Source organism: Gracilinanus agilis, chromosome 4, assembly GCF_016433145.1.
Source record: "Gracilinanus agilis isolate LMUSP501 chromosome 4, AgileGrace, whole genome shotgun sequence".
NCBI lineage: Eukaryota > Metazoa > Chordata > Mammalia > Didelphimorphia > Didelphidae > Gracilinanus > Gracilinanus agilis.
Genome location: NC_058133.1, coordinates 505,516,143 through 505,531,506, shown reverse-complemented (window position 1 = coordinate 505,531,506; position 15,364 = coordinate 505,516,143). Strand labels below are relative to the sequence as shown.

Genomic DNA, 15,364 nt, shown 5'->3' with positions numbered 1-15,364 from the left:
GAAGACAGGAGAATGAAAGTGAAAAATAACTTTCTATGAACTTTCCCTGAAAGAAATACAGACTATAAAGATGCTGCCAGACTATTTAGAGTTGCCATCTGTACATAGCCCTGACTACCTTTGTTTAACACTAACATTAGGAATACGTTTGAACCGAGCCTCTCAGAAGCCCCCAGCCCCTGAGGTCAGGTGGGGCCCATTGATCCCAGGTCACCTCTCCATCTGTCATACCTGCTTAGGGCCCCCCACCCCCACTCCCCTCAGCATCTCAAGGATGCAGGTGCTCATGTGCAGCCTGCCCTGGCTCACATTTCCTTTTCAGGCTGTGGAGGCCAAAGGCCTGGAACCTGAGGCCCGCAGAAAGCCCTGTAATGCTTCATATGGCAAAGGCTGTGAGCAAACCCCTATGGACGTAGCTGTTAAGTGGTTCAAGAAGGAAGCTGGTCCTGGGTGATCTGATGCCCAATGCTGACATTTAGGTGGCATCCCCAGAGCCCCTCGGCAGCAGTCAGGGCCCATAGCACCCACCACCACTCTTGCTAGTGCCCCATCTCACTGTCCCCAGAATGCATAGAAAAAAAATTTTTTTTTTTAATACTTACCTCCTGTCTTAGAATAAATACAAGTATTGGTTCTAAAGCAGAACAATAAGCACTAGGCTTTGGGGGTTATACAACTAGGAAGCAACTGAAACTAGATTTGAACCAAGGACCTCCCATCTCTGGGCCTGATTCTCTACCCACTGAGCCACCTTGCTTCCCCAATATATAGAAATCTAGAGACCAAAAAATGTTCAGTTTTTAAAAGTGTAAACAGAGTCTTTATGTTTTTGGAATTTAGACTTTTTCAAGTCATTGTCACCACATTAGTCATTTAATATAAATGTCTATTGACATGAACTGAATCTCTCTCAGTTTCTTAGGTTTTTTAAAGAAGAGAAGGTGGGTAGGATTCTGCTACCAAGCACCTTCCTCTTTCTACCTTCTCCTCCCCTTCCCCCAGATGTTGTTCAAGGCTCAAGCCTCCTTCATTACTTTTATTTGAGGAAGAGAATTCTTCAGTTTTGAAGAATACTGTCTAGTCTCACGTGAACTAGGCATGCCATCTCTAGGGAGAACTTTTCAACTAAAGCTTAGGGGATTCCTGAGGAGAAAAGAGAGCCTCTCCCCATTTCCCTTCAAGTATCTCCATGCATTTTTTTATTTTCCCTGCCTGGTTGTGTCAGCAACATTCCCAGCAGAGGGGCAGACTCCCAGCAGGTGTCAGCAACCTGGAACTGAGCTTCTCCTGCCCCCTGATTCATTTCCCCACCTGTTCCTGTGTCCTCTCTTCTTTGTGGATTCAGCTAGGCTTGAGAACTGAGCCACCTGTTCCTGTGTCCTCTCTTCTTTGTGGATTCAGCTAGGCTTGAGAACTGAGACAGCCATAGAAATCACCGAGGCCCAAGTCCATCACTTTAGATGATGTAGTCTCAGGTTTCTGAACAGCCAGTTTAAAACCTTAATACTTTGACTTTGGGCTGGTCCAGAACCTGTCATCTAGTTATAATAGAGTTACTAGAGAGCTGAAGGTTCCAGTAGTCCTTTTCTATCTAAAGTTAGGATTTTGTATAATCACTTAATGAGCACTTATAAGGTAGGACATGCCCAGGCAGCCAAGTGAGTTTTGTTCCTTTCCAAGGAGTCCCCTCGGAATATTATATATTGATTTACAAGTATCTGCTACTTCTTGAAATTTTTTTTTGGAACTCCCCTTCAAAACTCCCATTTCATCCTTCTAATGCTTCTCAGTGGTAGGGCATCTTTATTTAAAGTAGAATTTTAGAGGAAAAGTCATTGGGAGCCAAGTGTGCTGGACGAAGGAGAGGCTAAGCTGAGTGTCCTGTCTTTTTTGCTTACACTCGGAAGCGTCGGGAAAAGGGCACCATTATAGGAGTAGGAAGCAGCATCTTCCAACTATTTGAGTTGGTGCTGAGAATAGTTCTAAGCATTCCCAGAATGCTTTGGACAGTGTGACAGCTTTGAGAAATGTGTGGCCCCCCTGGACACTTGGGCCTAGAACCCGTCTCTCAGGGCCTAACTGAACTGCATTTTAGTGGATTGTATTAAAAACTCATGCTTGATAGGCATCTCAGAGAATGTCTTGTTAGAGAAAAACCAGCATGTATGTCAGCTTGTGATGCTTTTGTGTTTCTTTACTCCTTTATCTCCCTCTAAATCCAGGTCATCATGGGTTGGTGGAGGGAGTAGTTTGGGGAGCTGAAGCATTATTTTTTCTTCTATAGTAGTTCTGAAATCCTTTCTTTTCCTGCTTTGTTTGAATCCTAAAAGTAGATAATGTCAGATTCTTTTATGACCTCACTTTGCATCCCTTAGGCTTAAATTTGTCCTTTTCTTCCCCAGGAAGCCCCACCAGCAAGTTGTCTGCTGCTTCTCAGACTGTCCAGGGAACAGGATCTCCCATTCCTAAGATCCACGGGAGTAGCTTTGTCACTTCTGCAGTCAAGGTAACTCCTTCTCTGCATGATTGCATGTATCTGTTTTCAACAGGGAGCCAGTTCATCTATGTGTCTAGTGTTTCTCAAGAGAACATTAACTTCCTGAGGGCAGGGGCCCTTTCACCTTTGTCTTTTGATCTTCGGTGCCTGGCACAGAGTAGGCACTTCACAGATGCCTGTCAAGATCAGCTGGGTGTCGTGTCTTTTCAGGTGATGGTGTCATCAGATGAATTCCTAGAGTTGGAAGAACCCTAGAGATCCCTTAGTGCAGCCTGCTCCTCAAACACAGACATTTACTTCACAATATTCTTGACCTAAGGGAAGTTTGCCATAGATAGTGAGAAAAGCTGGGTTTGGCTTCCAAATCCTCACTCTGCCACTTACTCTCTTTGTGGCCTTCATCTCCTCATGTCCTTTTTTTTCATCTGTAAAATAAGAGGATTGGACCAGAAGGCTTCCACGGATCTTTCCAGCTCCATATCTGTGATTCTTTGAGCCTGTATGACCATCTCATCTCTGCTTAAACTTTCTTTTTACATGGAGAAGTAACTGTTACTTCTAGACATAGCATACCTACTCCATTGCTGGATAGCTTTACTTATTAGAAACTACTTGCTTATGCTTAGATGAAATTCTCCCCTCACCCATCTTTCCATATGACATTCTGAAATAGCAGATAGACTTTGCTGTCTCCTGCCCCTCTATGGCAAGCAGAGCATCCCTCTTTTCTTCATAATAGGTCATACCGTTCTGGTTACATTCTTTGAACCCATTCTCGTTTGTCAGTCTTTCCTCTTAAAATATGGCTCCTGGAACTGAAAAGAATACCCCAGATATGCTCTGTTCAAAAGAGTGCAAGATGTGGGTTAGATCTTGGGAAAGGGTTTAAACCTTTCACTTGCCTCACTGATTCTTTGCTTCACCATTCTGAAATAATAAAATCGTAGGATTTAGAAGGGAAGTCAGAAGTCATTTAGCCCAGCTCCTTAACTTTGTAGGTGTGGAAACTGAAGCTGTCAGAAGTATATTGACTTGACCAAGGTCATAAAGGTATTAGGTAGCAGAGCAAGAATATGAACTGGTATGATTAAAGACTGTAAAGTTACCTATTCCTGCCTCAGAGTAGAATCTCTGAGAGGACCCACCTCTTTTCCCTTTAAATTCATCTTCTGTAGTGCCTGAATGACAATTCTTACAAATAGACATAGGATCCTTTGGATGTTATATTCTTGGAGAGGTTTTTTTTCATGGATCATGTAAAAAGTTACTGCCTTCCATTCTAATTCTTTTATAATGTGACTTTGTATTTAAGTTAAGGAACTATTTAAAAGCTTATTGAGGTGCATGGTGGAAAATGTTGGTCTAAACCCAGTTTCTACCCATCTGCTTCCAAATTTTTCTATATGTTCTTGTCATTTAAGGAACTTTTACTCCTGGGTCTTCTCGTATTCTTTTGATAGCTTTTCTATTTTTTAGCCAGTACCAAATAATTTTAATGCCTACTTCTTTATGAGATAATAAGAGAAATGCTAGTACAACACCCACTACACACACACTCTCTCTCTCTCTCTCTCTCTCTCTCTCTCTCTCTCTCTCTCTCTCTTATTCCTGTCATTTCCCTTGGGATTCTTGATCTTTTGTCGCCCAAATGAATTTTGTTAGTGTTTACACTAGTCTTCTTTGTTAGTAGTAGTAACAGCATTAGGAACTCTGTTAGCTTGGGATGACTGTAACTTTATTTTTATATTTTAGACATTTTCATTTTATTGATACAGCTGATGAATCTGATTTTTTTTGTCTTTTGTTTCCAGTGTTTTATGTCTTTAATTGTTCACATTTTGATTATTACTTTGTGGATTAATTCCCATATATTTTATGACATGCATTTAGTATTTATTTTGAATGGGATTTAATATTTTTGCCTTCTGGCTCATTTTTGTTAGTGATGTACTGGTAGAGAAAAGTTGATGACATCACAGCCTTTATTTTATAACCCGATGCTTCACTGAAATTAAATTTATTAATTTTTTTCATAGGTTTGGCATTATCTAAATAAACCATCAAGCATTTGCCAGCAGAGCTCAATTTTCTTTGCCTAAGCTTATTCCTTCAGTATTTTTTCCTTGCGTTTCATATATTTCTGGCATTTCTAGATTGAAGTCAAATAATAGTGACTGTGGTTCTTACTGGATAGGCTTTTTAATGTTCGTTTGTTAGAAATTATGTTAGTGCTTGTTTTTAGATTGATGCTTTTTATCATATTAAAAAAAGCTTTCTAATTTTTAATTTGTAAAAAAATGCATATTGTTTTCAAAGATTTCTTTTGCATCAATTGTTATGATCATGATTTGTATTGCCTTTATGTTTACAGGGATCCTAACAAAAGTGCCTGGCACAAAGAAAGTGCTTAAATGTTTTATCAAAGTTGATTATTGAGCCATTACAGCATTCATGATATCGATCCAAGCTGGTCTTAATGAATGTTTTTAAAATATGCCACTGTTACGTTTTTGATATTTCATTTAATATTTTTACATCAATATTCACTTGTGATACTAGCCAGTAATTTTCTTTTTATGCCTGATCTCACCCTCCTTTGACTGGCAGCATATTTTTCTCAATTAGCAAAAATGATGTTTTTTTTTTATTGCTGTTGTAGTTTATGTAGTATCATAGTTCACACTAAGGTCTTGAAAGTAACCATGGAATGACCACCTCCCAGGAAGACTGAGGTGACACCTGCTTAATTCTGGGTAGAACCAGGCCTGAGGTTCCTTCTAAATGTCAGGTTTTGGTTTCTAAATTGACTGCATTTAGACATGATTGTATTTGCATTTAATTTAAAATTAGAGACAGCTAATGGACTGAACTCCGGTGGGCATAATGACCCAACTAATGATGAGGGTGATAGAGCGGGGAAGGCTTAGGGATGCAGAATGAAACAGGTTGATTTTGGACAGGCCAATGGGGAAGTTTGTTTTAATCAAGAGTACTATAGTATAATATATGGAAAGTGTTTGTAATGGGTTTGTTTTTCTTTAGTTCTCAATTCAGGAGAGCAGGAATGATGAGAAAAGGAAGATCTTAACTGATTAAAACAAATAAAATACTTTTTAAAAATGAGAAGGTTCCATTCTGGAAGGGTAAGGAAATGGAGAGAGGGCACAAGTATATATCCAAAATGACTGAAATAAAAAAAATTTTTAATTAAAAAAATGAGACTAGCATAAATTATAAAAGTACCCTAGAGCTTTAGAAAGTCAATATTTTTTTTTTTCGAGTTTGCAGGCATTAAAAAATTGTCTTCATCTTTAAAAGAAAAACATTTAAACTGCTTCATAGAATATTTGCTGAGTCTGTAGTTTCCAAACCAAGCAATGAACGATATTTAAAAGGAAATCTATTATTGACTTGCTGGTGTAATAGAGAACATAATCAGTTGTATCCTCTGTTTGCTTTTGACTCCTAAAATAGTATTGAATCCAGCTCCTGCTGAGGTTTGGGAGACTCCAGGGAGTCTTATTGAGTAATTCTTGTTTGGTTGAATTTCTCAGATTTCCAGAATGGTATCACCTTAGTAACTCAATTCAGGTTACTAGAATTGAATCAGATATATTCCTGGTTTCTTAATTCTGTGACCCTGTGATTGCCTCAACAGCAGGAGGATTCCTTGTTTGCATCTATGCCTCCTCTTTGCCCCATTGGTAGTCACTCCAAAGTGCAGAGCCCTAAACCTGTGACCGGAGGCCTTGGAGCTTTCACCAAGGTGAGCATTTGTTTTAGGGATCATGTCTCAAGTCTGTGCCCACAATAGGCTGGTCAGATGTCCTTTGGGGGTGCATTGGCCTTTCGTTGGCATTTCCATCACAGTGTGCTATCTGTCACCAAACTCCTTGGGAAATGAGAGACTGCATTTGGGATTCTGGGCTTTACCTCTGAATGGTCTGAAGTGCCCCAATGGCAAATGCCTTCACTCTTCCTGCCTGGTGAATCTGATTGGCCAAGAAGAGTTGACGGCAGCTCCTAAGCCCATGTAACACACGGCCACAGTGGCCATCCCACCTCTGCTTAAAGTGAAAAGAAACCCGGGGTGCCTTGGACAGCTTTTTTCTCACAGAGCACAGATCTACCTCTAACTTTTTGTCATTGTTCTTGGTTTGCCCCTCTGGGTCTAAATCATCATCCACCCGACAGCCTTTCAGATCCTCAAAGAGAGCTCTCTTGTGCCTCTACAAGGTCTTTCTTTTCCCTGGTCCTTGAGCAGATCTGTGGGCATCATGATCCTCATCCTGACCACCCCCTCTAGATGTGCTTTAGCTTGTCAGCATCCTTCCTAATCCTTAGAATGGGCAGTCCCTCACATGGGAAGAAGTAGGTGAGGGGTTTTGTTAGCCTAGTCACAGGGCAAATGCTTTTTTCTATACACTTATGTCCACTGTGCATTTTATCCAGGTAGCTTCTTGCCCTTCCTTGCAGACCAAATTTCACCCCTTAGTCCCAGCAGACAGTTTTCTCATGCCATGTTGTCTGTTCCAAGGTGATCATCAAACAGGAACCTGGAGAAGCCCCCCACATGCCCACCTCAGGAACTGCCACCCAGCCGCCTCTTCCCCAGTATGTGACCGTGAAAGGGGGTCACATGATAGCTGTTTCCCCCCAGAAACAGGTCACAGCTGCAGGAGATGGCACTGCTCCATCCCCCAAGGTATTGTCCCTCCTGGGTTTGTCAGGGGAAGGGATAAGGTGGTTGGGTGAAGAAAGTCACTGCATCACACAGACCAGCAGGAGACTCACTGGGCTGGGAGGCTGGTTGCCGGATTTGTTTCCCCACTGCTCTCTGTGACCTTGGGCTAGTTGGTGACTCACTAGGATCCCGAGTGACCATGTTGTTATGTCACAGGCCAAGAGCTTTCACTGCCCCCAGGATCAAATTGTGTACCTGAAGCATCTTTCCTGATTTGGTGACAGTGATTCTGAGGTGTCCTTGACACTTGTGGAAGAGTAGAATCTTCCAGAGACCAGAGAGCCCACAGCCAGGGCCCTGGTCATAAAGCCATGTCAGGTTGAGGTCAGCATTCAGCACATACTCCAGAAAGAGCTGGAAATACAAGGATAAAATGGCATCTCCTTTGGCACCAAAGGCCATGCTTCCCTGAACCTAGCCTTCCATCCTCAAATGGAGATGCCCTATTCTGACCTTTGAGAATTACTATTTGTTGGAGGAATTTGCTACATGTATAGATTTGGGGACAAAATGTATATATATATATTGCTTTAAAAAACCACACTTACATATGAGAAATATATCTTATCCTTCCTGCTTTCCAAAGTACATTGAGGCTTATGGTTTTTTTTGTCTCCACTCCAAGTGGCTCCCCAAGAGCATTTAGGCTTCGACAGATTGTTTTGGTTATTTGCTATGGATATTCCAATTCTAAATACCATATGTGCTTTAAATTTAAAAATCATTATCTGAAAATCTTCTTAATCGTCAGCATTTTTTAATTTGAGGGATCTGATTCAGGAACTAATAGAAATAGAGGAGGGGATGAAACCCTTTGATATTTGGCCAGGGTAGCAAAACAAGTGTAGATACAGACAAAAATTGTGTTTTCTTTGGTTTCATCTCTACATGAGAGCCAAATGACGCAACAGTGAGTATGCTGCCATTCAGAAATAGATTCTTTCCCCTCAGTGTCTATCAATATTTCAGATGCTACAAGAGGGGAGAAAAGCATACTTACTCAGGTTATATAAAACAGGTAAAAATACAGCAAACTGTAAATTGTTTTCTGGCGTGTCCCATAGCCATTTATCTGAATTGATGTGTTCATTTTGTTACTTAATAATAGACTAGTGTCTTTCTATCCTAATCTATCCCCTTTAGCATTGCCTTTTTTAGATTCAAAGTTCTATGTGGTCAGGACATTTTAATCCTATACTACACTATACATATAAGCCCTCACTAATTGCACAGTGGATAGAGTGCCAGGCCTGAAGTCAGGAGAACCCAAGTTCAAATCCAGCCTCAGACACTTATTGGCTGTGTGACTCTGGCTAAGTCTCAGTTTCCTCCTCTGTAAAATGAGCCAGAGAAGGCCATGGCAAACCACTTCAGTATCTTTGCCAAGAAAACTCCGAATGGGGTCACCAAGAGTCAGATACAACTGAAATGAACTAAGCAACAATTTTACATAATGTTGATTAAAGCTAAAAATATTGTCATCTGTCAAACTAGTATTCCAGGTGTGGGAATTTTCTCAATTTATTTCTCTTCCCCAGCTACTAATCAGATAATCAGTTAATCAGCAGCAGTCATTAAATGCTTCTTCTGTGCCAGAGATTGTGTTGGGCACTGGGGATAGAGATACCAAAAACAAAGCAGCAATCCAGGAGTAAGTCGGCTGTCTGCCTGATGTTCAAGGACACTTAAAATGCCTGCTTCCTTGAAGAAGACTGAGATGTGATCTGTATGGAGGCCTACATCCCACTGGCATGTTTTCTGGCCTGTCATTTTGTCCCTACAGGTTTCCCAAACTCTTCAGCAGAAAATAAAAAGACAAAAATCGGACCAGTTGTAGGCACATTAGAGTGACTGCCAGGAAGCAACATTTAGCCCAGTGCCATCCTGAGGCTTTGTGCCAACAACACCCTTGTCCACCGTCACACACCACCAGCGGCTAGCTGTGTACCCATGGACGACTGACTGGCGTCCCTGTCAGATGCTTAGAGAGCGTGGCTTTCTTGTTTCTGTCTGACCTTTGGACAGGACGGGAGCAGGAGCCCAGACCCATCTGCTTTCTCTTGGACAGGTTGTTAGCGTCCCAGTTGGCTCTGCTCTGCAGTCAACAGTGAAACAAGCCGTGGCAATCAGCGGAGGCCAGATCCTGGTGGCCAAGGCCAGCTCCTCAGTTGCCAAGGCCATTGGTCCAAAGCAGGTTGTAACCCAAGGAGTCGCCAAAGCGATTGTGAGCGGAGGTGGTGGAACCATTGTTGCCCAACCTGTGCAGACCCTAACCAAGGCTCAGGTCACTTCCACTGGGGCTCCGAAAAGTGGATCCCAGGGTTCAGGTAACAATGTTTTTGGTCAACTTAAGAAGCCTCTTGGGAAAAGTATAACTATGGCCTGGCTCATAATTCAGTTTCAAAATTTGGGGTTAACGTCCTTATTCATAATCAGTGCTATATACCACAGTCTTCACTCCTTGAATTGCTATTAGGTTCACATAGCACTGATTATGTCCCAATTTTGCCACAATCCCCTCTAGCATTTATTATTTTCCTTTAGTATCATTTTGGCCAGTCTGCTAGGTGTGAGGTGGTACCTCAGACTTGTTTTGATTTGTTTCCCCCCTTTCTTAAGGAATGATTCAGCACCATAGCCTGTGCCTCACTGGGCGGATGTTGATATTCAGTTTGCTGTCTCCTTGAGTACCTTGGGCATGGCCACACCTTAGATTTTGCCATCACCCAAAACTGTGCCTCATCCATTATTTTGAACTCTGAAATTCCTTTTGCTTGGTTAAAACCTTCTACCTTTCCCTCTGTGTCATCACGCTTAATTCTGTTCTTCAAAGCCACCAGTCTTCATTCCAGTATTTCATCCATCCTGGACAACTCAACTCCCTTTAAAGTCTTAACCAATATAGTTAACTAGTTCAGTAATTCACTGGTTTTCCCCTGCTTTGTATTTCTGATACTCATACAAATCCCATCAACCTTAGTGTGTCCTTTCCACCTCCATCCCCAGTTGACTTTCACTACTCCTTCTAAGGTACAGAATCACTCCAAAGGGCTCTATTCATGGTACCCCAGTCTCTGCATCTTGATGGATGCTCTGCCCTCAACCTCTCTACTGCAGGCCCCAACACCATCTTCATGGTTAGAGTACCTTGATTCTTGCTTTTTCAAGACAATGGAAGCTCTCTTTGAGCAACATCCTCATCTTACTGTCTCCATACCTCAAAACATTCTCCCTCTTCTGCCATCTCTCCTCTTTTGTTCTAGGCTCTGCTAGTCTCATTATTCACCTCCTCCTTCCAGAGACTTGACCGTTGAGTCATTTCTTTTCTGTCAGCTATCAAACTTATTTAGTAAATTTATTAAGCACCTACTATGTGCCAACTACTGTTCTAGACTCTACTGGGGAAGACAACATACAAACAATTATTTACAAATGACATATACAAGATAAATTGGAGATAACCAATATAGAGAAGATGCTAGCATAAAGGTTTCTTCAATAGAAGATAAAGAAGATTTTAGCTGAGGCTTAAGGGAAGCAGGGAAATGAGGAGAAAGAGTAGGGAGGTAAGAGTTCTAGGCATGAGGGAGGACAATAAACGAAAACACATAGAGTTGGGAGATGGAGGTCTTGTTTGAGGAACAGCAAGGAGGTCAGAGTCACTGAGTAGTAAGATGTAAGAAGACTAGAAAGGTAGGAAGAAGGGGCCAGGTTATAGAGGGTTCAGAAGACTTATATTTGATTTAAGTGATAGGGCTCCAGTGGAGTTATTCAAATAGGAGAATGACATGGACAGACTTGCACTGTAGGAAAATCAGTTTAATTTTTGAATGGAGGATATTTGGAGTAGGGAAAATCTTGAGGCAGAGACACCAGTATGTACCCAGATGAATAACATAGTATATTCCTGGATCTGACCAAATCCTCATGTCATCTGGCTTTCCCTTCTCTCCCACCTTAAATCACCTTCCATTCCTTCTCTATTTACTTTCCAGTCCATCATGTCTGTGGGGGCCTCACTTCTCTCCCTTCAGACTCTCAATTCCTTATTTATCCAGTTCAGCTGTCACAGTCTTCACTCTTTGAATTGCATGCCCTGATGTTCTGTTTCAGCTCATCTCTGCCTCTATCCTGAATTATTCTTGCTGTCAAGCCTTCAGTTCTGCTTGCATCCCTTTGAATGCCCCTGAAGGATTTCACACAGCCATGAGTCTGGGTCCACTACAGACTAATGTGATCCAAAATCAAATGGGGCCTTGAATACTGTATAGTGATCCTTTTACCCTCCCCTTATTAAGACCCAGCCTCTTCCCTTCTGAAGCCATTTTTACCACTCACTGCATCCTTTATCCCTTCCCTTTCACCAGAGGCCCTTGACTCATATTTTACTGAAAAACTTTTGCCCTCTCATCAAAAGCTTCTTCTTCAGATCATCTTGGTATCATCCCTCATCATTATGTCAGAGGAAGAAGTGTTTCTCCATCTTACTAATGCCAGCTCCTATTCAAACTCTCTCTCTCTCTCTCTCTCTCTCTCTCTCTCTCTCTCTCTCTCTCTCTCTCTCTCTCCCCTATCTCCCTACCCCCGGCCTTGATTTTCATATATACTTAGTTTCTTGCTAAGCATCTGTACAGAGATGCCCAGACTTCATCCATCCTGAAAAATGTTCATTTGACCCTATTCTGCCCCTAATCTGTTATCTCCCAGAATCTTCTCTTCATAGCCAGACTAGAAAAAAATGGCTACACTTTTGGCTTCTACTTTCTCATCTTCCACTCATTTCTAAATCCTCAGCAGTTTGGCTTTCATCCCCACTTGATAGAAACTGCTCTTTCCAAGGTCACCAGCAACCTCTTTGTTAGATCCAGTGAACCTTTCTTTGTCCTCAGCCTTTCGAAGCATTTGACCCTGTTGCCCTCTCCTTCTTTCCAGATTCTTTTCCCCTCTGTTTCTGTCTCTTTCTTTCATGGCACTATTCTTTGGTAGTTCTCTTCCTTTCACTCAGATTGATGCTTCTCTTTATCTTTTTTTTTTATAGGCTTTACAAGCCTTCTCATACCTTTGCCCTCTACCATTACTTTCTATCTTTTGACATGGGGCCTTTTAAAGTGCAGACTGTTCCCCATTCCTAGACTATTCTCTCTCATCTCTGCCTGGTGAAACACCAACTCCCTTTCTATCTCAGCCCAGTGCCATTTCTTCCAGGAGTCTTCATGTCCACCACTTCCAGCCACTGGGCATTTGTTTTGTATAAATCCTGCATTTTTGTATCTGCTTAGATGTTATATCGCACTGGTAGAATGTTAACACTTGAGGGCAGAGCTTTTCTCACATTCGTATTTATATCCCCAGAAACTAGCACAGTGCTTGGAATACAGCAGGCACTTAGTAAGTGCTTATAAAATGATGGACATTTGATTCTTCCAGTGAAATGTAAGCTCCCTAAGAACAGAGTTTTGTGTTCCTGGTGTCTTAAGATAGGTTTGAATCAAAATCTCTCTTCTACCCCTAAAAGTTTGTGATTCTCAGTAATTTAACACTTTGCTATGCCTTACATGCATTTTGCCTTCTTAGATTGTAATACAGTTGATTTCTCTTGCCTCCTTGGCAAATGATACTCTGAACAGTCAGCCCTGTTCTTGCTTCCTTTTTTAAAAGACAGGCATCCAAATAAATAAAGGTAGGCATGTCCATGCCATGCCATAACTCCTCCTAAGCCCATGAATGGAATTGTTGAATATACCACCGAGTTCTTCAAAGAGATTCAGAATTCAAGTGACTAATATAATGTTAAATTGATTGCTGATGTTGACAAACTCCCAGCAACCTCTAGAGTTGAGGATGACATGTAGCAGCTCCATGACATAACTGCTACAGTCAACAGTGTAGGACTTGAAAAGGAAGATTCACAGTCCTAGAAACTTTGCCATTTATTGTCTGAGTGTAATCTCTTGGGCTAGATGATGGATCTTGAAAACGATTTTTCTTGGTTTGGACCAAAATAAACATTCTTCACTGACCAAAGAATATGAGGACTTCTATTCTGAAAAACAGAGTTAACTAGAGGCTCCATTGGGTTGGACAGAAAACTTGACCAGGTGCTCAAGGATAACAACAGAGAACTTTTCAGGCATATAACCCATTGATACACTTGAAGCTTATTGATTCTCTCATTTCTCCGCCTTTTCTCCCTCTTCCTCTTCATATATATATTATATGTATGTATGTTTGTGTATATATGTATATGTGTGTGTACATACATAAATAAGCACACACACATAAAGTGATCCCTCACCTGTCATGGGAGTTACATTCCAGACACCCTCATGATAGGTGAAAATCCAAGAAGTAGTAGGAGAGCAAATAAACTGATGCTAGTCACTGAGCCAATCAGCAACCAGGATACAGAACCCAGTGCTGGTGAAGGGAACCCATGGGTCCCTACCTGTTGGTTAGGAGTTAGTTCAACCCCCTCCACCTCTAGGAACATCATCTCTGTCTCAAGTCAGCTCAGCTTTCCTGAAGGGGACAGAAGGGGCGGCTCGAGGCCAAAGGGATGGAGCCGGCCAGCACCCCAGCATGAAAAGGGCAGTCAGGGCAGCCAAGCCTCTCTGTCTTCTGGCTAGCTGGGCATGATAGGGAAGGGCCCCTCTGTCCCTGGGCCTTACTTTTAGGGGCCCTGCCCAATATCCCTGGCATCCTCAGAAGTGTCCTAATGATGTTGTGCATGTGTCTTCAAGAACTCACTGGCCTCTGCTCCTGCTGCCCTGCTCTTGCCTGCTCTCTCCTCTTCATTCAATGTGACTCCCCTGTGCTTCAGGACCTACTATCCAAAGCAACTTGCCTGGGCTTAGCTGCTCTCTTGGTTGGGTTGGGGGAAGAGTCACTATTGGATCTTTCATTCAATAAACTGGTGGTTTCTTACTAAAAAAATAAAGAAAAAAAAATCCTATGATATTGTGAAAACTCTGTGATACAGAATTAGATATATTTTAAAAATCCTTGATACAGTGAAGCTGTGATAAGTGAACTGCGATATAGCAAGGGATAACTATATATATGACATATATATATATAAAAAATATAATTTTGTGTTTGTGTATATTATGTGTGTGTGTTTGTTTATTTTGGTGCCAGTGCTATGATCACAGACATTAAATAAAGAATGGCCACTGGTTTTTTTTTTTAAAACCCTTGTACTTCGGTGTATAGTCTCATAGGTGGAAGATTGGTAAGGGTGGGCAATGGGGGTCAAGTGACTTGCCCAGGGTCACACAGCTGGGAAGTGGCTGAGGCCGGGTTTGAACCCAGGACCTCCTATCTCTAGGCCTGACTCTCACTCCACTGAGCTACCCAGCTGCCCCCAGGCCACTGTTTTTTTAGTCACCTCTTTCTACCAAACATTTAAATAGCTTGGGTTTTATTTGTTACAGCCTCATTTTATAAAATTGGTGTTTCTCTTTTCAAGTGTTTCATCCCCACCTCCCTGTCTGTCATTCTAGTGATGGCTACATTGCAGCTACCTGCCACCAATTTGGCCAACTTGGCAAATTTGCCTCCTGGCACCAAACTGTACCTTACAACAAACAGCAAGAACCCTTCTGGAAAAGGGAAGCTTCTGCTGATCCCTCAAGGAGCCATCCTGAGAGCCACCAACAACGCTAGTGAGTCTTTCTTGGAATCATTTTGTCCTTGTGGAGCTGGGCGTGTTCATCTGTGGGATCTGTACAGTGAATGGTTTAGGCTTAAGGAGCAGGCAGCAATTCTTACCTGCTCTAGGGACTTCTGTACTGGAACAATATTTAGTTAGATAGGTTAATGTCTTTTCTACCCTTTTGTATTTCTCTACTTTATAAATAAAAAGATTTATAATTTTCATATATTTAGCCAAACCATTAATTTTAACATTTACACCCTAAAGAATACTTTTGTGTCTCTAAGGATGAAATATTGCCCGAAATTAATGATTCCTCCCAGGTCCCAAGTGTGCCTCTGGAATATACCCTAAAGTATCTGATTTTGTCCCTTAATACTTAGTGAATCAAAAATACCTCTGAATTTAGCCCAGGGAGGTAAAGCCAGACAGGAAGAATATAATCTCTGAGTTTCAGTAAAATCTAAGA

At 41.7% G+C, this 15,364-nt stretch overlaps 1 protein-coding gene across 1 annotated transcript in view; it reads left to right on the top strand.

Annotated features, from left to right (window-relative positions):
* The window catches only part of YEATS2 (YEATS domain containing 2), a 108,681-nt gene that overhangs the window by 60,023 nt on the left and 33,294 nt on the right, over positions 1-15,364 (top strand). Inside the window, exons 13-18 of the mRNA XM_044673160.1 lie at positions 2,403-2,506; positions 6,156-6,263; positions 7,035-7,207; positions 7,466-7,475; positions 9,310-9,568; positions 14,744-14,905. Coding sequence (XP_044529095.1) covers positions 2,403-2,506; positions 6,156-6,263; positions 7,035-7,207; positions 7,466-7,475; positions 9,310-9,568; positions 14,744-14,905 — 816 coding nt within the window. The remainder of the gene's footprint in view (positions 1-2,402; positions 2,507-6,155; positions 6,264-7,034; positions 7,208-7,465; positions 7,476-9,309; positions 9,569-14,743; positions 14,906-15,364) is intronic.